The sequence below is a fragment of the Gobius niger genome, assembly GCF_951799975.1.
Source record: "Gobius niger genome assembly, chromosome: 14".
Classification (NCBI taxonomy): domain Eukaryota; kingdom Metazoa; phylum Chordata; class Actinopteri; order Gobiiformes; family Gobiidae; genus Gobius; species Gobius niger.
The window spans coordinates 32,783,665-32,810,945 of NC_136865.1; the positions used below are offsets into that span (position 1 = coordinate 32,783,665).

General features: G+C 44.8%; 1 protein-coding gene across 1 annotated transcript in view; it reads left to right on the forward strand.

Moving 5' to 3' along the window:
* col14a1b (collagen, type XIV, alpha 1b) overlaps positions 1-27,281 on the forward strand; it is a gene marked incomplete at both ends in the record, with an annotated part of 152,458 nt that overhangs the window by 91,512 nt on the left and 33,665 nt on the right. The window contains 15 exons of the mRNA XM_079570762.1: positions 1,088-1,204; positions 1,404-1,553; positions 4,112-4,186; positions 6,343-6,482; positions 11,067-11,190; positions 12,608-12,751; positions 12,825-12,989; positions 13,060-13,098; positions 13,883-14,021; positions 15,394-15,536; positions 15,610-15,719; positions 17,967-18,125; positions 18,364-18,441; positions 19,296-19,382; positions 20,029-20,082. Of these exons, the coding sequence (XP_079426888.1) occupies positions 1,088-1,204; positions 1,404-1,553; positions 4,112-4,186; positions 6,343-6,482; positions 11,067-11,190; positions 12,608-12,751; positions 12,825-12,989; positions 13,060-13,098; positions 13,883-14,021; positions 15,394-15,536; positions 15,610-15,719; positions 17,967-18,125; positions 18,364-18,441; positions 19,296-19,382; positions 20,029-20,082 (1,724 nt within the window). The remainder of the gene's footprint in view (positions 1-1,087; positions 1,205-1,403; positions 1,554-4,111; positions 4,187-6,342; positions 6,483-11,066; positions 11,191-12,607; positions 12,752-12,824; positions 12,990-13,059; positions 13,099-13,882; positions 14,022-15,393; positions 15,537-15,609; positions 15,720-17,966; positions 18,126-18,363; positions 18,442-19,295; positions 19,383-20,028; positions 20,083-27,281) is intronic.

A 27,281-nucleotide genomic window follows, 5' to 3' on the forward strand; every position in this document is an offset into this window, starting at 1 on the left:
GACCGTCTTGTAACTCAGGTCACATGACCGTCTCATAACTCAGGTCACATGACCGTCTCATAACTCAGGTCACATGACCGTCTCATAACTCAGGTCACATGACCGTCTTGTAACTCAGGTCACATGACCGTCTTGTAACTCAGGTCACATGACCGTCTTGTAACTCAGGTCACATGACCGTCTTGTAACTCAGGTCACATGACCGTCTTGTAACTCAGGTCACATGACCGTCTCATAAATCAGGTCACATGACCGTCTCGTAACTCAGGTCACATGACCGTCTCATAACTCAGGTCACATGACCGTCTCATAACTCAGGTCACATGACCGTCTCATAACTCAGGTCACATGACCGTCTTGTAACTCAGGTCACATGACCGTCTTGTAACTCAGGTCACATGACCGTCTCGTAACTCAGGTCACATGACCGTCTTGTAACTCAGGTCACATGACCGTCTTGTAACTCAGGTCACATGACCGTCTTGTAACTCAGGTCACATGACCGTCTTGTAACTCAGGTCACATGACCGTCTTGTAACTCAGGTCACATGACCGTCTTGTAGCTCAGGTCACATGACCGTCTCGTAGCTCAGGTCACATGACCGTCTCGTAACTCGGGTCACATGACCGTCTTGTAACTCAGGTCACATGACCGTCTCGTAACTCAGGTCACATGATCGTCTCGTAACTCAGGTCACATGACCGTCTCGTAACTCGGGTCACATGACCGTCTCGTAAAGACAGTCATGTGACCTGAGAGGAGAAGAGTTTCAGAACGTGAAGAGTTTGAGTCCAGTCTCTTCAGAATAAAGATCAGGGAAAACATTTAGACGTTTGTTTCTCGGCTCAGACTCTCATGATCACACGATCACATGATCACGTGATCTCATGATCACATGATCACGTGATCTCATGATCACATGATCACATGATCTCATGACCACATGACAACATGACCACATGATCTCATGATCACATGACCACATGATCACCTCTGGAACCTTCTGTACTTTAATGGTGTATTTGTCGTTTCTGTGCAGTACTAACTACTATAAATACTTATAGTATTTCTTGTGTGTGTTTCCAGTGTACCTGGGCGTGACCAACCTGAGAGTGTATCAGACCAAAGTCAACAGTCTGTGTGTGCAGTGGCAGCCGCAGCGCCACGCTGCCTCCTACAGGCTGAACGTGGAGGCGCTGTCCAGTAAGTACTGTGTCCTGTAGGGGGCGCTCTCTGACTGTCCTGTAGGGGGCGCTCTCTGACACCTGTAGGGGGCGCTCTCTCTGTCCTGTAGGGGGCGCTCTCTCTGACTGTCCTGTAGGGGGCGCTCTCTCTGTCCTGTAGGGGGCGCTCTCTCTGACACCTGTAGGGGGCGCTCTCTCTGACTGTGTGTGTGTTTCAGACGGGCAGACGCAGGAGGTGAAGCTCACTGGAAGCTCCAGTCGTCACTGTTTCACGAACCTCAAAGCCAACACTCAGTACAAGGTCAGCGTGTTCTCCCAACTCCAGGACGGGACGGAGGGGCCGGCCGTGACCGTCAGCGACTCCACACGTGAGCAACATATATGTAACATGCTACATTTACACGTGAGGAACATATATGTAACATGCGGCCGGGTCTATGACAGAGGCCGGGTTCGTGTCTGGCGGAGGCAAATTAAAGCCGGTCTAAAACAGGCCGGGGCTTTTATTAGAAACTATAGCAGTAGAAATATTCCCCATGTTATAGGGCTGCTCGATTATTGAAAAAATAATAATCACGATTATTTTTTGTCATAATTGAAATCACGATTATTCAAACGATTATTTGTTGCCTTTAAAAAAAATCCATCAAAAAAGTGAAAAAAAAATCCATCAAAAAAAGAAAAAAATCCATCAAAAAAGTGACAAAAATCCATTAAAAAAGACAAAAAATCATCAAAAAAATGACAAAAATCCATCAAAAAAGACAAAAATCCATCAAAAAAGTGACAAAAATTCAGCAAAAAAGACAAAAATCCATCAAAAAAAGACAAAAATCCATAAAAAAAAAAGACAAAAATCCATAAAAAAAAAGACAAAAATCCATCCAAAAATGACAAAAATCCATCAAAAAAATGACAAAAATCCATCAAAAAAGTGACAAAAATCCATCAAAAAAAATGACAAAAATCCAGCAAAAAAGTGACAAAAATTCAGCAAAAAAAGACAAAAATCCATCAAAAAAGTGACAAAAATTCAGCAAAAAAATGACAAAAATCCATCAAAAAAGTGACAAAAATCCATCAAAAAAGACAAAAATCCATCAAAAAAATGACAAAAATCCATCAAAAAAGTGACAAAAATCCATCAAAAAAGTGACAAAAATCCATTAAAAAAAGACAAAAATCCATCAAAAAAATGACAAAAATCCATCAAAAAAGTGACAAAAATCCATCAAAAAAGTGACAAAGATCCATCAAAAAAGTGACAAAAATCCATCAAAAAAGACAAAAATCCACCAAAAAAGACAAAAATCCAGCAAAAAAGTGACAAAAATAAAAAAAATTAGAAAAAAAAATGTGAAAAAAAAAAGATAATTAAAAAAAAAATGTGGAAAAAAAAAAAAAATTGAAAAAAAAATGTATAATCGATTTTTTGCGATTATGCTAATTTTGTAATCGTTTACTGTTGTAAATCGAAATCGTAATCGAATTTCGATTAATTGCACAGCCCTACTATGTTAGGAATTTGTCTCATACTGGTGTAAATGAAAACTCAGGTACAGGAAGTAACAAACTGAACCCGGGCCGAGGGGGACGCTGTGGAGGAGCTGATCCCAGCGTAACTTTGACACAGATTTAGCCACTTTTCAAACCTCCTGTGACCATATTTGGAAACAGGACTTTAATAAAGGGTTTTAATAAAGTCTCCATGGCGTCTTCAAAGCACGTCCAGCTGCTCCGTGTGCAGGTCAGTCCCACGCCTCAAAATAACTCCTCCCATCAGCGCGAGCGTCTCGTCTTCTCTCGGGTCAGTCTCATGATCGATCACAAACACAAACGCTCCGTCTAAACTCGCCTTTTACACGAGATAACAACAAATAATCCGGTCCGCGGTCCGTCATTTTTTGTCACATTTTTGTCGTGTTTTTTTCGTCAATTTGTTTTCGTTTTTTGTCATTTTTTTTGTCATTTTTTTTTGTCTTTTTTTGTCATTTTTTTGTCATTTTTTGTCATTTTTTTGTCATTTTTTTGTCATTTTTTGTCATTTTTTTGTCATTTTTTGTCATTTTTTTGTCTTTTTTTTGTCATTTTTTGTCATTTTTTAGTCATTTTTTGTCATTTTTTGTCGTTTTTTGTCATTTTTTTGGTCATTTTTTTGTCATTTTTTTGTCATTTTTTTGTCATTTTTTGGTCATTTTTTTGTCTTTTTTTTGTCATTTTTTGTCATTTTTTTGTCATTTTTTTTGTCATTTTTTGGTCATTTTTTTGTCATTTTTTGTCATTTTTTGGTCATTTTTTTGTCATTTTTTGGTAATTTTTTGGTCATTTTTTGGTCATTTTTTTGTCATTTTTTTTGTCATTTTTTTGTCATTTTTTGTCATTTTTTTGTCATTTTTTTGTCATTTTTTTGTCTTTTTTTGTCATTTTTTGTCATTTTTTGTCATTTTTTGTCATTTTTTTGTCATTTTTTTGTCATTTTTTTGTCATTTTTTTTGTCATTTTTTTGTCATTTTTTGTCATTTTTTTGTCATTTTTGTGTCTTTTTTTGTCATTTTTTGTCATTTTTTGTCATTTTTTGTCATTTTTTTGTCATTTTTTTTGTCATTTTTTGTCACATTTTTTGTCACATTTTTTGTCACATTTTTTGTCACATTTTTGTGATTTTTTAGGTCAAATTCTCTCGGGTCAGTCTCATGATCGATCACAAACACAAACGCTCCGTCTAAACTCGCCTTTTACACGAGATAACAACAAATAATCCGGTCCAAGGTAAAAACGAAACAGAAACCTGCAGTGACACTGATGTCAAAGCTCCGCTAACAGCAACGAAACACTTCCTGTTGTCCCGACAAAATAAAAGGCGTCGATGTTCCAGCCGCTGGGAGAGGGTTTGAAATGGTTTTATTTTCGTTCCGTTTCTCTGTAGTTCCTGTTCCGACTCTGCCGCCCACCCAGCCCCCGACCACCACCCCATTACCCACAATCCCCGCGGCCAAAGAGGGTGAGTACCACGAGTGCACCGGGTACTTTGTGTCGCAGTAGTACTTTTAGTATTAATCCTGTATTCTGCAGTATGTAGTAGTAACCCTCCTGTGTACTGCAGTAGTAGTAGTAACCCTGTGTACTGCAGTAGTAGTAGTAACCCTGTGTACTGCAGTATGTAGTAGTAACCCTGTGTACTGCAGTATGTAGTAGTGACCCTGTGTACTGCAGTAGTAGTAGTAACCCTGTGTACTGCAGTAGTAGTAGTAACCCTGTGTACTGCAGTAGTAGTAACCCTGTGTACTGCAGTAGTAGTAGTAACCCTGTGTACTGCAGTAGTAGTAACCCTGTGTACTGCAGTAGTGGTAGTAACCCTGTGTACTGCAGTAGTAGTAACCCTGTGTACTGCAGTAGTGGTAGTAACCCTGTGTACTGCAGTAGTAGTAACCCTGTGTACTGCAGTAGTAGTAGTAACTCTGTGTACTGCAGTAGTAGTAGTAACCCTGTGTACTGCAGTAGTAGTAGTAACTCTGTGTAGTGCAGTAGTAGTAGTAACCCTGTGTACTGCAGTAGTAGTAACCCTGTGTACTGCAGTAGTAGTAGTAACCCTGTGTACTGCAGTAGTAGTAGTAACCCTGTGTACTGCAGTAGTAGTAGTAACCCTGTGTACTGCAGTAGTAGTAGTAACCCTGTGTACTGCAGTAGTAGTAGTAACCCTGTGTACTGCAGTAGTAGTAGTAACCCTGTGTACTGCAGTAGTAGTAGTAACCCTGTGTACTGCAGTAGTAGTAGTAACCCTGTGTACTGCAGTAGTAGTAGTAACCCTGTGTACTGCAGTAGTAGTAGTAACCCTGTGTACTGCAGTAGTAGTAGTAACCCTGTGTACTGCAGTAGTAGTAGTAACCCTGTGTACTGCAGTAGTAGTAGTAACCCTGTGTACTGCAGTAGTAGTAGTAACCCTGTGTACTGCAGTAGTAGTAGTAACCCTGTGTACTGCAGTAGTAGTAGTAACCCTGTGTACTGCAGTAGTAGTAGTAACCCTGTGTACTGCAGTAGTAGTAGTAACCCTGTGTACTGCAGTTGTAGTAGTAACCCTATGTACTGCAGTAGTAGTAGTGACCCTGTGTACTGCAGTAGTAGTAACCCTGTGTACTGCAGTAGTAGTAACCCTGTGTACTGCAGTAGTAGTAGTAACCCTGTGTACTGTAGTAGTAGTAGTAACCCTGTGTACTGCAGTAGTAGTAGTAACCCTGTGTACTGCAGTAGTAGTAGTAACCCTGTGTACTGCAGTAGTAGTAGTAACCCTGTGTACTGCAGTAGTAGTAGTAAGCCTGTGTACTGCAGTAGTAGTAGTAACCCTGTGTACTGCAGTAGGAGTAGTAACCCTGTGTACTGCAGTAGTAGTAGTAACCCTGTGTACTGCAGTAGTAGTAGTAACCCTGTGTACTGCAGTAGTAGTAGTAACCCTGTGTACTGCAGTAGTAGTAGTAACCCTGTGTACTGCAGTAGTAGTAGTAATCCTGTGTACTGCAGTAGTAACCCTGTGTACTGCAGTAGTAGTAGTAACCCTGTGTACTGCAGTAGTAGTAGTAATCCTGTGTACTGCAGTAGTAACCCTGTGTACTGCAGTAGTAGTAGTAACCCTGTGTACTGCAGTAGTAGTAGTAACCCTGTGTACTGCAGTAGTAGTAACCCTGTGTACTGCAGTAGTAGTAACCCTGTGTACTGCAGTAGTAGTAACCCTGTGTACTGCAGTAGTAGTAACCCTGTGTACTGCAGTAGTAGTAGTAACCCTGTGTACTGCAGTAGTAGTAGTAATCCTGTGTACTGCAGTAGTAACCCTGTGTACTGCAGTAGTAGTAGTAACCCTGTGTACTGCAGTAGTAGTAGTGACCCTGTGTACTGCAGTAGTAGTAACCCTGTGTACTGCAGTAGTAGTAACCCTGTGTACTGCAGTAGTAGTAGTAACCCTGTGTACTGTAGTAGTAGTAGTAACCCTGTGTACTGCAGTAGTAGTAGTAACCCTGTGTACTGCAGTAGTAGTAGTAACCCTGTGTACTGCAGTAGTAGTAGTAACCCTGTGTACTGCAGTAGTAGTAGTAACCCTGTGTACTGCAGTAGTAGTAGTAACCCTCCTGTGTACTGCAGTAGTAGTAGTAACCCTGTGTACTGCAGTTTGCCGAGCGGCCAAGGCTGACCTGGCGTTCCTGGTCGACGGGTCCTGGAGCATCGGAGACGAGAACTTCCTGAAGATCATCCGCTTCCTGTACAGCACCACGGGCGCTTTGGACCAGATCGGCCCCGACGGGACGCAGGTGAGAGGAGGGTCAGAGCGGGGTCAGAGGGGGGTCAGAGAGGGGTCAGAGCGGGGCCAGAGAGGGTCAGAGAGGGACCAGAGAGGGGCCAGAGAGGGACCAGAGAGGGACCAGAGAGGGGCCAGAGAGGGGCCAGAGAGGGACCAGAGAGGGGCCAGAGAGGGGCCAGAGAGGGGCCAGAGAGGGGTTAGAGAGGGGCCAGAGAGGGACCAGAGAGGGGCCAGAGAGGGGCCAGAGAGGGGTAAGAGAGGGGCCAGAGAGGGGCCAGAGAGAGGCCAGAGAGGGGTCAGAGAGGGGCCAGAGAGGGGTTAGAGAGGGACCAGAGAGGGGCCAGAGAGGGGTTAGAGAGGGACCAGAGAGGGGCCAGAGAGGGGCCAGAGAGGGGCCAGAGAGGGGCCAGAGAGGGACCAGAGAGGGGCCAGAGAGGGGCCAGAGAGGGGCCAGAGAGGGGCCAGAGAGGGGCCAGAGAGGGACCAGAGAGGGGCCAGAGAGGGACCAGAGAGGGACCAGAGAGGGGTCAGAGAGGGGCCAGAGAGGGGTTAGAGAGGGGCCAGAGAGGGACCAGAGAGGGGCCAGAGAGGGGCCAGAGAGGGGTAAGAGAGGGGCCAGAGAGGGGCCAGAGAGGGACCAGAGAGGGACCAGAGAGGGGTCAGAGAGGGGCCAGAGAGGGGTTAGAGAGGGGCCAGAGAGGGACCAGAGAGGGGCCAGAGAGGGGCCAGAGAGGGGTAAGAGAGGGGCCAGAGAGGGACCAGAGAGGGGCCAGAGAGGGGTTAGAGAGGGGCCAGAGAGGGACCAGAGAGGGACCAGAGAGGGACCAGAGAGGGGCCAGAGAGGGGTCAGAGAGGGGCCAGAGAGGGGCCAGAGAGGGGCCAGAGAGGGGCCAGAGAGGGGTCAGAGAGGGGCCAGAGAGGGGTTAGAGAGGGGCCAGAGAGGGGTTAGAGAGGGGCCAGAGAGGGGCCAGAGAGGGGCCAGAGAGGGACCAGAGAGGGGCCAGAGAGGGACCAGAGAGGGGCCAGAGAGGGGCCAGAGAGGGGTAAGAGAGGGGCCAGAGAGGGGCCAGAGAGGGACCAGAGAGGGACCAGAGAGGGGCCAGAGAGGGGCCAGAGAGGGGTAAGAGAGGGGCCAGAGAGAGGCCAGAGAGGGGTCAGAGAGGGGCCAGAGAGGGGTTAGAGAGGGGTTAGAGAGGGGCCAGAGAGGGGTCAGAGAGGGGCCAGAGAGGGGCCAGAGAGGGACCAGAGAGGGACCAGAGAGGGGCCAGAGAGGGGCCAGAGAGGGGTAAGAGAGGGGCCAGAGAGAGGCCAGAGAGGGGTCAGAGAGGGGCCAGAGAGGGGTTAGAGAGGGACCAGAGAGGGGCCAGAGAGGGGTTAGAGAGGGACCAGAGAGGGGCCAGAGAGGGGCCAGAGAGGGGCCAGAGAGGGGCCAGAGAGGGACCAGAGAGGGGCCAGAGAGGGGCCAGAGAGGGGCCAGAGAGGGGCCAGAGAGGGGCCAGAGAGGGACCAGAGAGGGGCCAGAGAGGGACCAGAGAGGGACCAGAGAGGGGTCAGAGAGGGGCCAGAGAGGGGTTAGAGAGGGGCCAGAGAGGGACCAGAGAGGGGCCAGAGAGGGGCCAGAGAGGGGTAAGAGAGGGGCCAGAGAGGGGCCAGAGAGGGACCAGAGAGGGACCAGAGAGGGGTCAGAGAGGGGCCAGAGAGGGGTTAGAGAGGGGCCAGAGAGGGACCAGAGAGGGGCCAGAGAGGGGCCAGAGAGGGGTAAGAGAGGGGCCAGAGAGGGACCAGAGAGGGGCCAGAGAGGGGTTAGAGAGGGGCCAGAGAGGGACCAGAGAGGGACCAGAGAGGGACCAGAGAGGGGCCAGAGAGGGGTCAGAGAGGGGCCAGAGAGGGGCCAGAGAGGGGCCAGAGAGGGGCCAGAGAGGGGTTAGAGAGGGACCAGAGAGGGGCCAGAGAGGGGCCAGAGAGGGGTTAGAGAGGGACCAGAGAGGGGCCAGAGAGGGGTTAGAGAGGGGCCAGAGAGAGGCCAGAGAGGGGCCAGAGAGGGGTTAGAGAGGGACCAGAGAGGGGTTAGAGAGGGACCAGAGAGGGGCCAGAGAGGGGTTAGAGAGGGGCCAGAGAGAGGCCAGAGAGGGGCCAGAGAGGGGTCAGAGAGGGACCAGAGAGGGGTTAGAGAGGGACCAGAGAGGGGCCAGAGAGGGGTTAGAGAGGGGCCAGAGAGGGGCCAGAGAGGGGTTAGAGAGGGGCCAGAGAGGGACCAGAGAGGGACCAGAGAGGGACCAGAGAGGGGCCAGAGAGGGGTCAGAGAGGGGCCAGAGAGGGGCCAGAGAGGGGCCAGAGAGGGGCCAGAGAGGGGCCAGAGAGGGGTTAGAGAGGGGCCAGAGAGGGGCCAGAGAGGGGCCAGAGAGGGGCCAGAGAGGGGCCAGAGAGGGGGTCAGAGAGGGGCCAGAGAGGGGCCAGAGAGGGGCCAGAGAGGGGCCAGAGAGGGGCCAGAGAGGGGTCAGAGAGGGGCCAGAGAGGGACCAGAGAGGGGCCAGAGAGGGGCCAGAGAGGGGCCAGAGAGGGGCCAGAGGGGGGTCAGAGAGGGGTCAGAGAGGGGTCAGAGAGGGGTTAGAGAGGGACCAGAGAGGGGCCAGAGAGGGGCCAGAGAGGGGCCAGAGAGGGGCCAGAGAGGGGCCAGAGAGGGGCCAGAGAGGGACCAGAGAGGGGTCAGAGAGGGGTTAGAGAGGGGCCAGAGAGGGGCCAGAGAGGGGCCAGAGAGGGGTTAGAGAGGGACCAGAGAGGGACCAGAGAGGGACCAGAGAGGAGCCAGAGAGGGGTTAGAGAGGGGCCAGAGAGGGACCAGAGAGGGACCAGAGAGGGACCAGAGAGGGACCAGAGAGGGGTTAGAGAGGGGCCAGAGAGGGGCCAGAGAGGGACCAGAGAGGGGCCAGAGAGGGACCAGAGAGGGACCAGAGAGGGACCAGAGAGGGGTCAGAGAGGGGTTAGAGAGGGGCCAGAGAGGGACCAGAGAGGGACCAGAGAGGGACCAGAGAGGGGCCAGAGAGGGACCAGAGAGGGGCCAGAGAGGGGTCAGAGAGGGACCAGAGAGGGGTCAGAGAGGGGCCAGAGAGGGGTTAGAGAGGGGTTAGAGAGGGACCAGAGAGGGGCCAGAGAGGGGTTAGAGAGGGGCCAGAGAGGGACCAGAGAGGGGCCAGAGAGGGGTTAGAGAGGGGCCAGAGAGGGACCAGAGAGGGGCCAGAGAGGGACCAGAGAGGGGCCAGAGAGGGGCCAGAGAGGGGCCAGAGAGGGGTTAGAGAGGGGCCAGAGAGGGACCAGAGAGGGGCCAGAGAGGGGCCAGAGAGGGGGCCAGAGAGGGGCCAGAGAGGGGCCAGAGAGGGGTTAGAGAGGGGCCAGAGAGGGGTTAGAGAGGGGCCAGAGAGGGGCCAGAGAGGGTCAGAGAGGGGTCAGAGAGGGACCAGAGAGGGGTCAGAGAGGGGTCAGAGAGGGGCCAGAGAGGGGCCAGAGAGGGGCCAGAGAGGGGTTAGAGAGGGGCCAGAGAGGGGCCAGAGAGGGACCAGAGAGGGGTCAGAGAGGGGTTAGAGAGGGGCCAGAGAGGGGCCAGAGAGGGACCAGAGAGGGACCAGAGAGGGGTCAGAGAGGGGTTAGAGAGGGGCCAGAGAGGGGCCAGAGAGGGACCAGAGAGGGGTCAGAGAGGGACCAGAGAGGGGTCAGAGAGGGGTTAGAGAGGGGCCAGAGAGGGACCAGAGAGGGGTCAGAGAGGGGTTAGAGAGGGGCCAGAGAGGGGCCAGAGAGGGGCCAGAGAGGGACCAGAGAGGGGTCAGAGAGGGGTTAGAGAGGGGCCAGAGAGGGGCCAGAGAGGGGCCAGAGAGGGGCCAGAGAGGGACCAGAGAGGGGCCAGAGAGGGGTCAGAGAGGGGTTAGAGAGGGGCCAGAGAGGGACCAGAGAGGGGCCAGAGAGGGACCAGAGAGGGGCCAGAGAGGGACCAGAGAGGGGCCAGAGAGGGACCAGAGAGGGGCCAGAGAGGGGCCAGAGAGGGGCCAGAGAGGGGGCCAGAGAGGGGCCAGAGAGGGGCCAGAGAGGGGTTAGAGAGGGGCCAGAGAGGGGTTAGAGAGGGGCCAGAGAGGGGCCAGAGAGGGTCAGAGAGGGGTCAGAGAGGGACCAGAGAGGGACCAGAGAGGGACCAGAGAGGGGTTAGAGAGGGGTTAGAGAGGGACCAGAGAGGGGCCAGAGAGGGACCAGAGAGGGGTTAGAGAGGGACCAGAGAGGGGCCAGAGAGGGGTCAGAGAGGGGTCAGAGAGGGACCAGAGAGGGGCCAGAGAGGGGTTAGAGAGGGGTCAGAGAGGGGTCAGAGAGGGACCAGAGAGGGGCCAGAGAGGGGTCAGAGAGGGGTCAGAGAGGGGTCAGAGAGGGGTCAGAGAGGGGTCAGAGAGGGGTTAGAGAGGGACCAGAGAGGGACCAGAGAGGGACCAGAGAGGGACCAGAGAGGGACCAGAGAGGGACCAGAGAGGGACCAGAGAGGGGTTAGAGCTGGGTTAGAGCAGACTTACGGCCTCTTCGTACGGGATCAGATTGAAACCTGAAATCTGTTTTCCAGGTGTCCATCTCTCAGTACAGCGACGACGCTCGGACCGAGTTCAAACTCAACTCTTACAACGACAAAGAGAAACTTCTGGACGCCATAAACCGCATCTCCTACAAGGGCGGGAACACCAAGACAGGTACGGCCAGCTCCTCCTTACAGGGCGGACATCGAGAAAGTCACCACCAGAGGGCGCTCGAAATGACCAACACCTACAATGAGTTTTCCTGAGAACCTTCCCTTTACAATGAGAAATGCTTTTTTTGTTTCACTGTGGGGATGAGACTCCAGGTCTGAAGGCGTTTATTGAAAACACTAAAAATGTGGCTCAAATCCCCTTCAGTCGCAGGTTTTGCTGGAGGTTTTGGTCGACTTTCGGTTTTAAACAAAGACCAAATGTCCAAATTCTTTAGAAAAACAGAATAGATTCATTAAAAGTGTTGTGTTTGGGCATTAAAATAGAAATAAAAACCTAAATATGACTTGCTCCGGCGGCGACTCCTCCTGAAATCATTTATTAACGGTTCATTGAACGGTTCTGTATAAATGGTTCTGTATAAATGGTTCTGTATAAATGGTTCAGTATAAATGGTTCTGTATAAATGGTTCTGTATAAATGGTTCTGTATAAATGGCTCAGTATAAATGGTAGGGCTGTTCAATTAATCGAAATCCGATTACGATTTCGATTACAACAGTAAACATATTACAAAATTAGCATAATCGCAAAAAATCAATGATACTTTTTTTTTGTTTCAATTTTTTTTTTTCAATTTTTTTTTTGATGGATTTATAATTTTTGGATTTTTGTCACTTTTTTGATGGATTTTTGTCATTTTTTTGCTGGATTTTGTCACTTTTTTGCTGGATTTTTGTCACTTTTTTGCTGGATTTTTGGCATTTTTTTGCTGGATTTTTGTCTTTTTTTGCTGGATTTTTGTCACTTTTTTGCTGGATTTTTGTCTTTTTTTGCTGGATTTTTGTCACTTTTTTGCTGAATTTTTGTCATAATTTTGCTGTTTTTTTGTCTTTTTTGCTGGATTTTTGGAATTTTTTTGATGGATTTTTGTCACTTTTTTTGCTGTTTTTTGTCACTTTTTTGATGGATTTTTGTCATTTTTTTGCTGGATTTTTGTCACTTTTTTGATGGATTTTTGTCACTTTTTTGATGGATTTTTGTCACTTTTTTTATGGATTTTTGTCACTTTTTTTGCTGGATTTTTGTCACTTTTTTGCTGGATTTTTGTCATTTTTTTGCTGGATTTTTGTCATTTTTTTTGATGGATTTTTGTCAATTTTTTGCTGGATTTTTGTCATTTTTTTGCTGGATTTTTGTCATTTTTTTGCTGGATTTTTGTCACTTTTTTGCTGGATTTTTGTCTTTTTTTTGCTGGATTTTTTTTAAAGGCAACAAATAATCGTTTGAATAATCGTGATTTCAATTATGACAAAAATAATCGTGATTGTTATTTTTTCAATAATCGAGCAGCCCTAATAAATGGTTCTGTATAAACGGTTCTGTATAAATGACTTGACTTAAATCCATGGCGGTTCCAGGGCGAGCCATCCAGCACGTGAGGGAGCACATCTTCACCCCAGAGGGAGGCATGAGGAGAGGCATCCCCAAAGTCCTGGTGGTTCTGACGGACGGAAGGTCTCAGGACGACGTCAACAAAGTGTCCAAGGAGCTGCAGATGGAAGGTCCGCCTCATCCTCTGAAGAACTTTAGTCCCGCCGGCGCCGTGGCTTTGACGACCCGCTCCTCTCTCCGCAGGCTACATCGTGTTCGCCATCGGATTCGCCGACGCGGATTACGGCGAGCTGGTGAGCATCGCCAGCAAGCCCAGCGAGCGCCACGTGTTCTTCGTGGACGACCTGGACGCCTTTAAGAAGATCGAGGAGAAGCTGGTGACGTTCGTGTGCGAAGCGGCCACGGCGAGTGAGTGACGAGCGATGAGAAACTCCGCCGAAGCTTTGCGACCGTGTCACTGACGTTTGTGTGTTTGCAGCCTGTCCGTCCGTGCCCATGAGCGGCAGCGCCACCCCAGGTGAGAACAGCACATGACACTCACAGCCAGCAGAGAAACCATCAGTCAGACTAGGGCTGGGTGACGCTGAGGAACATCTCAGTATTGTGGGACCTTTCTCTATGATGAAGCGATATTTTTGCAAACATCAGAAATATGGAAAAAATCTACAAAAAATGGACAAAAAAGTGATAAGAATTTGACAAAAAAGTGAAAAAAATTGAGAAAAAATTGAGAAAAAAGGGACGAAAAAGTGATACGAATTTGACAAAAAAGTGAAAAAAATGGACAAAAAATCAACAAAAAATTGACAAAAAAGTGAAAACATTTGACGAAAAATTAAGAAAAAATGGACGAAAAAGTGATACGAATTTGACAAAAAAATGCGAATAATTTGACGAAAAATGAGACGACTGCCCAACAAAAAGAGATGAAAAAAAATTTGACATGAGGAAAAAGATCAATTTAGTTTTGTAGGTCTTTCAAATGAGGCCTTACGCTAACGAAACATATCTACATTTCATTAGCTTTGTCGCTCTTTCCCCCCATACCCCATATTTTCTTACCCACATTTTAAACCTTTTATTTTACTTTTTTTTCCCAATTTTCCTTCAATCTTTCCCCATTACTTTTGTTTTCAATTTTCCCTAGACTTGTTCCACTTTTTTTCACCAATTCTTTCTCATTTTTTGCCCCATTTCTTGACATTGCAGATAAACTCGATACATATCTTCCAACCATCTTATAGACGATATATTGCCCACCTCTGGGTCAAAGTGTTTCTTGCTACTGTTTTCTCTGGCAGGTTTCCGGATGATGGAGCTGTTCGGCCTGGTGGAGGACAAATACAGCGCTTTGTCCGGAGTCTCGTTGGTTCCCGGGACGTTCAACACTTTCCCCTGTTTCAAACTCCACAGCGACGCCCTGCTGGTTCAGCCGACAAAGTAACACACTTCGAATACTATTATTACAGAAGCAAGTAACGCTCTTTCAAATACACTCGCCCAGTTCTAGAGACAGCAGAGGAATGGCCAGAAGGTTGTTGAGTTTGGTTGTTGTGACGCCTACGATCGTTCAGAGACAGAGGACGTTATTAAAGTCTCTAAAGGAACTGTTCCCGTGAAGACCTTTCAAAGTCGAGAGTCAAAAGTCAAAGTCGTGGCAGGACCAGGCCGTGGGAACCCAGGGTGCTGAGGGCGCTGCAGCAGCCCCTGGTGGATAGTTTGTGAACTGCAGGCAATATTAATCCCTTAACTCCCACCGGAACCGAGCACATTTTCTCCAGCTTTACCCCAATCCAAAAGCTTCTGGAGAAAAGGTGTGAAAATAGCAACAAAACTGAGACGAAAACAAGGATGAAAATGTGAAAAAAGTGAGAAAACTTTGACGAAAAAGTGACAAAAAAATTAGAAAAAATGAGAAAATTGACAAAAATTTGACAAAAAAAGTGAGACAAATTTGACAAAAAATTGAGAAAAAGTGACAAAAAAATGAGAAAAAATGACAAAAATTTGACAAAAACGTGAGACAAATTTGAAAAAATGGACAAAAAAGTGACAAAAAAATTACAAAAAATGACAAAAATGGACAAAAATTTGACCAAAAAGTGAGACAAATTTGACGAAAAATTGAGAAAAAATGGACGAAAATTTGACAAAAAAGTGAGACAAAATTGATGAAAAAGTGATAAGAATTTGACAAAAAAATGCAAATAATTTGATGAAAAAGTGACAAAAAAAGTCACGAAAATTTGACTAAAATGAGACGACTGCCCAACAAAAAAAGAGATGAAAAAAAATCTGACGTGAGGAAAAAGATCCATTTAGTTTTGTAGGTCTTTCAAATGAGGCGTTACACTGGCCTACAGGATTTGGGTAAAGCTGAACTGGAGAAAATGTTCTCGGTTCAGGCGGGAGTTAAGAGGTTAATAAATAGGATTTATGCACAGAAAAAGTATTTTGGGGGTAAATTTTGTCCCCCAGCGCCCCCTAACTAAAACATCTTCCCACGGCTCTGGGGCAGGATCCTGAGGAGGACCTAGTGGAGTTTGAGGCAGAGATGACACACTTCTAGTGCTGATGGTTGGGTTAGACAGTGCTCATGTAAAGTGCCTAAAAGTGCATTTGTCTGCTCCTTCACGGGCTGCTTTAGCTCCAAACTCCTGTTTAGTCTGGCCCAAAGAGTCGTCAATGATGCGGCAAAAGTAAAAGTTCATGACGTTTCTGATAAGTCTAGATTTCAAACATGTCCTCAACAGATCATGGACTGAACTAAAGAGCCATAAATGTCTTTAAACTGAGACCCTGTGTGCCGTAGGTTCCTGCACCCCGAAGGCCTCCCCTCGGACTACACCATCTCTCTGCTGTTCCGCCTGTTACCGGACACGCCCCCCGAGCCCTTCGCCGTGTGGGAGATCCTGGACCGGAACAACGAGCCTCTGGTGGGAGTCATCCTCGACAGTGAGTCCTTTTTACCAACGATAAATCACAGACTAGACACAGAAAGGTTCATTTGTTCCATTTCCTGTCCCAGACGGAGGAAAGACTCTGACATTCTTCAACAACGACTACAAAGGAGACTTTCAGACCGTGACCTTCGAAGGACCAGAGATCCAGAAGCTCTTTTATGGAAGCTTCCATAAGGTACAGACTGGTTTAGACAAGCTTCCATAAGGTATAGACTCTTTTAGAGGAGCTTCCATCAGGTATAGACTCTTTTAGAGGAGCTTCCATCAGGTACAGACTCTTTTAGAGGAGCTTCCATCAGGTATAGACTCTTTTAGAGGAGCTTCCATCAGGTACAGACTCTTTTAGAGGAGCCTCCATCAGGTACAGACTCTTTTAGAGGAGCTTCCATCATGTATAGACTCTTTTAGAGGAGCTTCCATCAGGTACAGACTCTTTTAGAGGAGCTTCCATCAGGTACAGACTCTTTTACAGGAGCTTCCGTCAGGTACAGACTCTTTTAGAGGAGCTTCCATCAGGTACAGACTCTTTTAGAGAAGCTTCCATCAGGTACAGACTCTTTTAGAGGAGCTTCCATCAGGTACAGACTCTTTTAGAGGAGCTTACATCAGGTACAGACTCTTTTAGAGGAGCTTCCATCAGGTACAGACTCTTTTAGAGGAGCTTCCATCAGGTACAGACTCTTTTACAGGAGCTTCCATCAGGTACAGACTCTTTTTAGAGGAGTTTCCATCAGGTACAGACTCTTTCAGAGGAGCTTCCATCAGGTGTAGACTCTCTTAGAGGAGCTTCCATCATGTACAGACTCTTTTAGAGGAGCTTCCATCAGGTACAGACTCTCTTAGAGGAGCTTCCATCATGTACAGACTCTTTTAGAGGAGCTTCCATCAGGTATAGACTCTTTTAGAGGAGCCTCCATCAGGTACAGACTCTTTTAGAGGAGCTTTCATCAGGTGTAGACTCTTTTAGAGGAGCTTCCATCAGGTACAGACTCTTTTAGAGGAGCTTTCATCAGGTGTAGACTCTTTTAGAGGAGCTTCCATCAGGTACAGACTCTTTTAGAGGAGCTTCCATCAGGTACAGACTCTTTTAGAGGAGCTTCCATCAGGTACAGACTCTTTTAGAGGAGCTTCCATCAGGTATAGACTCTTTTAGAGGAGCTTCCATCAGGTACAGACTCTTTTAGATGAGCTTCCCTCAGGTATAGACTCTTTTAGAGGAGTTTCCATCAGGTACAGACTCTTTTAGAGGAGCTTCCATCAGGTATAGACTCTTTTAGAGGAGCTTCCATCAGGTACAGACTCTTTTAGAGGAGCTTCCATCAGGTATAGACTCTTTTAGAGGAGCTTCCATCAGGTACAGACTCTTTTAGAGGAGCTTCCATCAGGTATAGACTCTTTTAGAGGAGCTTCCATCAGGTATAGACTCTTTTAGAGGAGCTTCCATCAGGTATAGACTCTTTTAGAGGAGCTTCCATCAGGTATAGACTCTTTTACAGGAGCTTCCATCAGGTACAGACTCTGTTAGAGGAGCTTACATCAGGTATAGACTCTTTTAGAGGAGCTTCCATCAGGTACAGACTCTTTTAGAGAAGCTTCCATCAGGTACAGACTCTTTTAGAGGAGCTTCCATAAGGTACAGACTCTGTTAGAGGAGCTTCCATCAGGTACAGACTCTCTTAGAGGAGCTTCCATCATGTACAGACTCTTTTAGAGGAGCTTCCATCAGGTATAGACTCTTTTAGAGGAGCCTCCATCAGGTACAGACTCTTTTAGAGGAGCTTTCATCAGGTGTAGACTCTTTTAGAGGAGCTTCCATCAGGTACAGACTCTTTTAGAGGAGCTTTCATCAGGTGTAGACTCTTTTAGAGGAGCTTCCATCAGGTACAGACTCTCTTAGAGGAGCTTCCATCAGGTACAGACTCTTTTACAGGAGCTTCCATCAGGTACAGACTCTTTTTAGAGGAGTTTCCATCAGGTACAGACTCTTTCAGAGGAGCTTCCATCAGGTGTAGACTCTTTTAGAGGAGCTTCCATCATGTACAGACTCTTTTAGAGGAGCTTCCATCAGGTACAGACTCTCTTAGAGGAGCTTCCATCATGTACAGACTCTTTTAGAGGAGCTTCCATCAGGTATAGACTCTTTTAGAGGAGCCTCCATCAGGTACAGACTCTTTTAGAGGAGCTTTCATCAGGTGTAGACTCTTTTAGAGGAGCTTCCATCAGGTACAGACTCTTTTAGAGGAGCTTTCATCAGGTGTAGACTCTTTTAGAGGAGCTTCCATCAGGTACAGACTCTTTTAGAGGAGCTTCCATCAGGTACAGACTGTTTTAGGGAAGCCATCTGGTGCCGTGTGGCTTTAGAAGTTGCAGTAGCTGTATATCATCAGCTCGTCTGGCGTCTGATCAGAGCTTTGTGTTTCAGCTGCACATCGGCGTCAGTAAAACCAGCGCTCGAGTCGTCATCGACTGCAAGACCGTGACAGAGAAGAACATCAATGCGGCGGGAAACATCAGCACTGACGGAGTGGAGGTGCTCGGCCGGAGAGTGCGCTCGCGGGACAACAAGGACAGCTCGGTCACTGTAAGAACAAGGACAGCTCCACCACAGTTCATTTAGTAAAACACGAGCACGACACATCCAGAGCTACACGTGTTTGAGACTTGTATTGGAGCACCCGTCCCACAACAACAACATTTATAGGATTTTATTTGTTGAAATACTGAAATCAAACTAATTGTCTTTTTGCTGATCTTTTATTAATGTTTCCAGCTTCTGTCTCTGATCCTGTAACATTTCTTCTTCTGTGCTTCTGTTCCAGTTGGAGCTGCAGAGCTTCGACATCGTGTGCAGCACGTCGTGGGCCACAAGAGACAAGTGCTGCGAGCTGCCGGGGCTGGTGAGGAACACATCTCCGACCCTCACCCTATACAGGCAACGTCAGGCCCAGGGGCTGAATCCGGCCCTGTGGGAGAACCTCTGGCCCCAAGAGGATTTAGAGAAACACACAGAACATACACTGGAGCGTGGATGAAGTGGTGCTTTGGGTTTGGCCCTTCGGTTTTTAATGAAGAAGAAAATTGTCCACCACAAAACAAAGACTTTCTTTGGACTTTAACGTTTATTGATCCAAAGTGGAGGTCATGTATTCAAGTTTCAAGTTTCAAGTTTAATGGTTTTGTAAAGCCCAATATCACAACAGAAGTGGCCTCACAGCTGCATCAAACATTAAGGCAATAAAACAGAGCAATAAATATGACAATTTAAAGTTCAGGTGAATCCAGGCAAATATAATGTCCAATAGGAGGCAGCGACGAGCGGCGTGGGCGTCCCCCGTCCTTAGACTCTCCAGCACGGCAAGGAACAACTCCAAAACCCGGCAGGAGAAAAGAGAAACCTTGGGGAAAACCACAGAAGGAGAGATCCACTCCCATGGACGGACAGGCTATAGAGACCCAGGGCCGAAGGATCCCTCAGCAGACGGGCCAAGATCTTATTCAATCTTATCAGCATCAAATTAGATTTGACCTGCATGAAATCTACATTTCTTATAATGAAATAATGATGTTTCTTTGTTAATTCTGCATACGTTTATTGAAAACACAAACATTCTGATCAAACACTCAGCTGCAGTTTGGGCTGAAACGTTTTCCCACAAACCCTGGCGGTTTCCTCTTGTTTCCACTGAGGTTATGTTGGATTCAGGTGACTCTTTATTTTCTTCATGTGTTTGTTTTCCTGTGTCTTTCTCAGAGGAAGGAGGCGGACTGTCCGGCGATGCCCAAAGCCTGCACCTGCACCCAGGACAGTAAAGGCCCTGCAGGCCCCCCAGGCCCCCCGGTGAGGCCCCACACACACACCCGTACCCCGACACAGCCCTGCACCACACTGATACAGGGACAAACACTGTGGGCCTTATCGACAGACTTTGCACTTTGTCAATGGTCGTCTTTGAAATGAAAATAAAAATGCAAGAATAGAATAATTCATATAAAATAAGCAGGGATGTTCTGTCTATATGAGATCTGTGAATATGTGGATTTTTAAAAGCATGACATATTGGAATAAACTCCCTCCATTGAGCTCCAAACATGCTCCATAATGCCTCATGATCTACTCACTGTTTAAATGAGTGTTTGACTCTGAAACAAGGACAATGTTTTTGAACAAGTTTTTTTTCATGACAAAATGCCTGAAACTGCAGAATGTGTTTAATATAATAAATACTTTGATAAGTTTTTGTTTTCCAAGCTTATATAAATCTTATTAAACTGGTGTGTGATGTTCATGAGGTTCCACAAACAGAAGCGGATTAGTTTCTCTAAACTCTGCGTATGATTATTTTCCAAAGGTCTAAAATGAGCCGCAGATTCATCTGTTCAAAGCTGTTTATTTGTTACACTTAAACATGCATCAGTTTCAGGCTGATCTCAGACTCCGCAGTGGAGCTAATGAAGCTAAAGGTGGCGCTGTTTGTGATTGACAGGGAGGTCCCGGCATCAGAGGAGCCCGAGGAGACAGAGGAGAGCCCGGCCCCGTGGTAAGAACTCTCAGTCGTCCACCTGTGGGAAAAGGCCTGGTTAGTTTGGACGGTTCATGACTCTGACTGTAGGAGCTGAGGTCACATGGACCTGAGAAGGACGTCCAGTGGTTAGATCTCCATCTCACAGACCCAGCTCCTCAGGCCGACCACGCTGTGGTTCCAAAGTCCTGACTCGGTGATAAACGCCGCTGATCCACTTTTCACCTTCACCGAATTGACGTCCTTCTCCCACAAACTGCAGAACAGACACAAAACACTCTGTAGTCCAGTGAAACATTAAAATCGTCAGAGTCTAGAGCAGGATGGAGCTGCTCTGTGGAGACTGCTGACCATCACAAGTGAAGGAAATCAAAGAAAGTCCCACAGTGTGGACAGTGATACCTGCTGACCAGGTTGGCGTCATTGACCCAGGTCCAGGCCCAGCGCTCGGTGTAGGTCAGTCCGATCCACAGCTCCTCGTCTGTCCTCAGAGCTCTGACAAACATCTGCAGAGACACAGGTCATGTGAGAGGGAAACACTGCAGTTCCTTCATGGCAGGTCAGTGAGAGCCTCTCCGGGGTTTCAGCCGTTTAAGGGGAGACGCTAGAAACATGGATCAATGTTCAGACCTGTTTCCTCCTTAAAGGGACTGTACCTAATATTGAACATTTTCAGTCAAAATGGGACAAAATGTGTGTTTTTGCGTCTCCGCCGTCCTTCAGAGTCAGGAAACAAGACAAACTCCTGTCAGTCACATATTAACTAATTGGGCTGATGATACACAACGTCAACAAACTTCACACAACAGGCTGATTTATTCACATATTACTACTTTTACAACATACGTCTATGGGGCAAAAATCACTTCAACTTCCAGAAAGGAAACAATGCCGGGTATAGTTCCTTTTGTGTCTTTGTTTTAACGGCCTCACATTTTTGTCGCGGTCGTCGATCACCACCAGGCGAGCGCCTCTCGTCTCACAGTCGTCTCTGCTCTCAGTCCAGGTCTTTCTCTCCGACGACACAAAAAAACAGCTGCATCTGAAGTGCTTCCACCCGTCAGGACACAGCCCTGAGAAAACACACAACAGTTCCAGACGTGACCACCAGAGTGAGCCACTGAGTTCATGCCGATGAACTGTGACTGTGAAGACGATAACAGACGAACATCGAGGACAGAGACTTATCAGCAAAGCACTGACAAAACACACTTCTGCCAGAACATGAGACATAATCAGGGGCACGGGCGAAACCGAGCTTTACCCAAATCTAAAAGCTAAACCTCGTAACTCCCGCCTGAACCGAGAGGATCTTTTTCCTCACATCATCAGATTTTTTTTCCATCATTTTTTTGTTGGGTATTCAACTCATTTTTGTAACTTTTTAACTTTTTTGTCTTTTTTTCGTCAATTTTTCGTCAATTTCTTGAGACATTTTTGTCATTTTTCGTCACTTTTTTGTCATTTTTTGTCACATTTTTGCCTCTTTTTCATCAATTTTTCGTCACTTTTTTGTCACATTTCCATCATTGTTTTCGTCTCAGTTTTGTCACTATTTTCACAGCTTTTTTCCAGAAGATTTTGGATTGGGGTAAAGCCAAACTGGAGAAAATGTGCTTGGTTCAGGTGGGAGTTAAGGGGTTAAAAGAAAACCATCCAAAAACAAAAATGTGCTGGAGAAGCAACAAAAAAGTGACAAAAACACCACAAAATGTGACGAAAACATGACAACAAAGCGATGAAAAAAAAAAAGTGAAAAAGTGACAAAAAGTCATGAAAAAGCAACAAAAACGTGACAAAAATGCAGCGACAACGTGACAAAAAGTTACCGTGACTTTTCTAGATTTGAGCTTTCAAATGAGGCGTTACAGTGTCGCTCTCCAGTCAAGAAGCTTTTAGATTTGGGCAAAGCCGAACTGGAGAAAATGCTCTGGATTAAGGCGGGGGGTCAGAGGTTCACATGTGTATTTGTGGAAGTGTCACATTTATGCTAATTTGGGCCGGAATGACCAGAGTCCAGGGCTGGTTTTCAGTCCCAGTCCGGCCCTGGTCAGGGGTGGATCTAGAAATAAAATCATGGGGTGGCAAGCAGGGTCAGGGATCCGTTCTGGGGTGGCAAGTTTTGCTTGATCGCAAGGCTTTTTTGTTTTGTTTAGATGCAAGCTGAGCGTCCCAATGTTATATACAAATGGTAGCATTGTCCATAATATAAGCAGGGGATTTCTGACTCAGGTTCAATTTACACTTTTGTAAAAAAATAAAAATAACATAATTGTCCTGTCAAAAAAGTACTAACTGAGAGAAAGCAGAATACCCCCTCTTTAAAGTAACACACATACATAAAAAAAAAACACAAAAAAACACCAAAGACATTTTTAGCCTGTTTTTGGTTCCTACATGTGAGGCACAGTTAGTCTGTTTCAGGTGTGAGTCAAACCTGGAGGCGGGTCCATCGTGGTCTGATTGGTTTGATAATCTGAAACACACAGAGGTCACACAGAGGTCACACAGAGGTCACACAGAGGTCACACGGAGGGAAAGTGAATATAAACTAATGTAAAAACAATGAACAAGGATAACTGGATTCCGACACTTTGAGACTTTGAGGCTGTTTTACATTAATATAATGACATTACAAATGAACTAAAACACAAACACTTGGCTCCAGCAGTTGTTTTATTTCATGAGGCCACTTTAATTCCTGACCCGCCTTGATTATTTGCCGATAGCATGATCCCGCTAGCTTTAGCATGCTAGCCACAGTATTTTGCGCAACGATAAAACTCAGGCTGTGAATGTCCACACTATCCCCTATATAGGGACTATATAGTCACTATATAGTGGTCACATGTTGTAGGGGTGTCCGAATGTCCAGAGTGAAAAAAGTAGGGCACTCGAAATTTCCCACAATGCATCTGGAAAAGTAGTGAGCATCGATGGTCACTAAACGGGTCAATATTTCCCACAATGCACTGGGAGAGTGGGAGAAGAGCCTGACAGAGACAGGTCTGTGAACTAAACACGACTGAAGTAAATCAGCTGTTTCAGTCGAGTGTTTGTGTTTCTCATGAATAAACGACCAAAATATAAACGGTTACAGTGAAAAGATGCTAACGTTAGCTGCTAACCTTTAGCTGGAGCTGTTAAATGACCGATAGCTTCATGCTAACGTTAGCTGCTAACCTTTAGCTTGAGCTGTTAAATGACCGACAGCTTCCTAATAATACCAGGAGTAGTTCGTAATCCGCGCAGTAATCTTCACTTTACTGCGCGGATGCCAAATTACTCCTGGTATTATTACGCCTTACAATATAGTCCCCCCTTTTATCCACTTATAAAATCCACATTGTTTAATTGTGTGTAATTATACTTTGTAGTGGAACACTTCACGTAACCATATTTAAATAGGGAAAACGTGGAAGAGCTTGGTAGCTTCTATCTTGACCTGTTTTGGAGCTATAAAAAAAATAAAAAATGTTTTTTGCATTTCATGACACTGAAATACAGTTTTCATGGTAATTGTTCACGCTGTGTCGTGTAGCAGTAATGTTTTTACTCTCACTAGCAGCACTAGAGATAGCGATAGCAGTAGGAGTACTAGAGATAGCAATAGCAGTAGTAGTAGTAGATTATTCTCACTGTAGTAGGCCAGGAAGCCGATGATGATGAGGAAGACGAGGCAGAGCAGAACCACACCGGCTGAGTCCAGTTTAAACCGGTCTGGACCGTTTCCATTCTGAGGCCCAGGGGGCGCTGTGGGACAAGGACATTAACATGTTTAATACAAACACTTTGTCCCTGTTAGAAAGTAAACAGGGCTCCCCTCAACATTCACACATTTCAACGCATTCGGACTGAATACTTTGAATACTGCAGTTCTTTCTACAGACAGAACATGTTCCTGACCTCAGCCCTGATCAAACATAACAGACGGTGAAACTGTGGAAGATCTGACCTCTCATGGCGGCTCCTCCACGCTCCAAGGTCTCATAGATCTGACCTCTCATGGCGGCTTCTCCACGCTCCAAGGTCTCATAGGTCTGACCTCTCATAAGGGCCTCTCCGCTCTCCACGTTCTTGTAGATCTGACCTCTTGCGGCGGCTCCTCCGCTCTCCACGTTCTTGTAGATCTGACCTCTCGCGGCGGCTCCTCCACTCTCCATGTTGTCGTTGATCTGACCTCTCGCGGCGGCTCCTCCGCTCTCCACACTCTCATCGATCTGCGCCTGTGGCTCCTCGTCCTCCGGGTCCGGGCTCGGTCCAAACCTGACGCTCGGCTCGTTTTCACGCGACATTTTTAACGATTCGAATATTTGTCTCCGTTGGAAGCGTCTGCTCTGGTTTCCGCTGACGTTTGAGCTGTAGCTGAGGTCTGACTCCGGAAATCTGCTGCAGGAAGTGAAGACATCTTATCTTTCTATCAGAGTCTGAGCACACTTGTTTACTCACTCACTTCATTTCAGTTTTTTTCTTCATTTATTTCAGGCAATGGCACAGAAAGTACCGTACACACATGTAAACCTGAGGATCCAGTTCTGCCTGAAAGGGAGTGGGAAGAAGATCATTTATTTAATCCCACCCCCAGTTCCCCATTCAGAGATTAATACATCCAACTTCACTGTTACTTTGTTCAAGGAGAAATCAACATAGATTTTAATTAAAGACCCTTATCTCTATATTTTGACCAGACCTGATGTTTAAATAACCGTTTAAATCGATATTATTGTGAGACAGATATTATTACAATACTGATATTATTACGATACAGATTTTATTGTGATACAGATATTATTGCGATACAGATATTTTTGTGATACAGATATTTTTGTGATACAGATATTATTGTGATACAGATATTTTTGTGATACTGATATTATTGTGAGACAGATTTCATTGTGATACTGATATTATTGTGATTCAGATATTATTACGATACTGATATTATTGTGATACAGATATTATTGTGATACTGATATTATTACAATACTGATATTATTGTGAGACAGATATTATTGTGATACGGATTTTATTGTGATACTGATATTATTGTGATACAGATATTATTGTGAGACAGATATTATTGTGATTCAGATATTATTACGATACTGATATTATTACGATACAGATATTATTGTGACACAGATGTTATTGTGATACAGATATTATTGTGATTCAGATATTATTACGATACTGATATTATTGTGATACAGATATTATTGTGATACTGATATTATTACAATACTGATATTATTGTGAGACAGATATTATTGTGATACGGATTTTATTGTGATACTGATATTATTGTGATACAGATATTATTGTGAGACAGATATTATTGTGATTCAGATATTATTACGATACTGATATTATTACGATACAGATATTATTGTGACACAGATGTTATTGTGATACTGATATTATTACGATACAGATATTATTGTGACACAGATGTTATTGTGATACAGATATTATTGTGATTCAGATATTATTACGATACTGATATTATTACGATACAGATATTATTGTGAGACAGATTTTATTGTGATACTGATTTTATTGTGAGACAGATATTATTGTGATACAGATATTATTGTGATACTGATTTTATTGTGATACAGATATTATTGTGACACAGATTTTATTGTGATACAGATATTATTGTGAGACAGATATTATTGTGATACAGATATTATTGTGATACAGATATTATTACGATACAGAATTTATTGTGATACAGATTTTATTGTGAGACAGATATTATTGTGATACAGATATTATTGTGATACAGATATTATTACGATACAGAATTTATTGTGATACTGATTTTATTGTGATACAGATATTATTGTGACACAGATTTTATTGTGATACAGATATTATTGTGAGACAGATATTATTGTGATACAGATATTATTGTGATACAGATATTATTACGATACAGAATTTATTGTGATACAGATATTATTGTGAGACAGATATTATTGTGATACAGATATTATTGTGATACTGATATTATTGTGATACAGATATTATTACGATACAGATATTATTACGATACAGATATTATTGTGATACAGATTTTATTGTGATACTGATATTATTGTGATACAGATATTATTGTGATACAGATATTATTGTGATACAGATATTATTACGATACAGATATTATTGTGATACAGATATTGTGAGACAGATATTATTGTGATACAGATATTATTGTGATACTGATATTATTGCGATACAGATTTTATTGTGATACAGATATTATTGTGATACAGATATTATTACGATACAGATATTATTACGATACAGATATTATTACGATACAGATATTATTGTGATACAGATTTTATTGTGATACTGATATTATTGTGATACAGATATTATTGTGATACAGATATTATTACGATACAGATATTATTGTGAGACAGATTTTATTGTGATACAGATTTTATTGTGATACAGATATTATTACGATACAGATATTATTACGATACAGATATTATTACGATACAGATATTATTGTGATACAGATTTTATTGTGATACTGATATTATTGTGATACAGATATTGTGAGACAGATATTATTGTGATACAGATATTATTGTGATACTGATATTATTGCGATACAGATTTTATTGTGATACAGATTTTATTGTGATACAGATATTATTGTGAGACAGATATTATTACGATACAGATATTATTGTGAGACAGATTTTATTGTGATACAGATTTTATTGTGATACAGATATTATTGTGATACAGATATTATTACAATACAGATATTATTGTGAGACAGATTTTATTGTGATACAGATTTTATTGTGATACAGATATTATTACGATACAGATATTATTGTGATACAGATATTATTGTGAGACAGATTTTATTGTGATACAGATTTTATTGTGATACAGATATTATTACGATACAGATATTATTGTGATACAGATATTATTGTGAGACAGATTTTATTGTGATACAGATTTTATTGTGATACAGATTTTATTGTGATATAGATATTATTGTGATACAGATATTATTATGATACAGATATTTTTGTGATACTGAGATTATTGTGATACCGAGATTATTGTGATACCGATATTGTTGTGATACAGATATTATTATGATACAGATATTATTGTGACACAGATATTATTGTGATACAGATTTTATTGTGATACCGAGATCACTGTCATACCGAGATTAT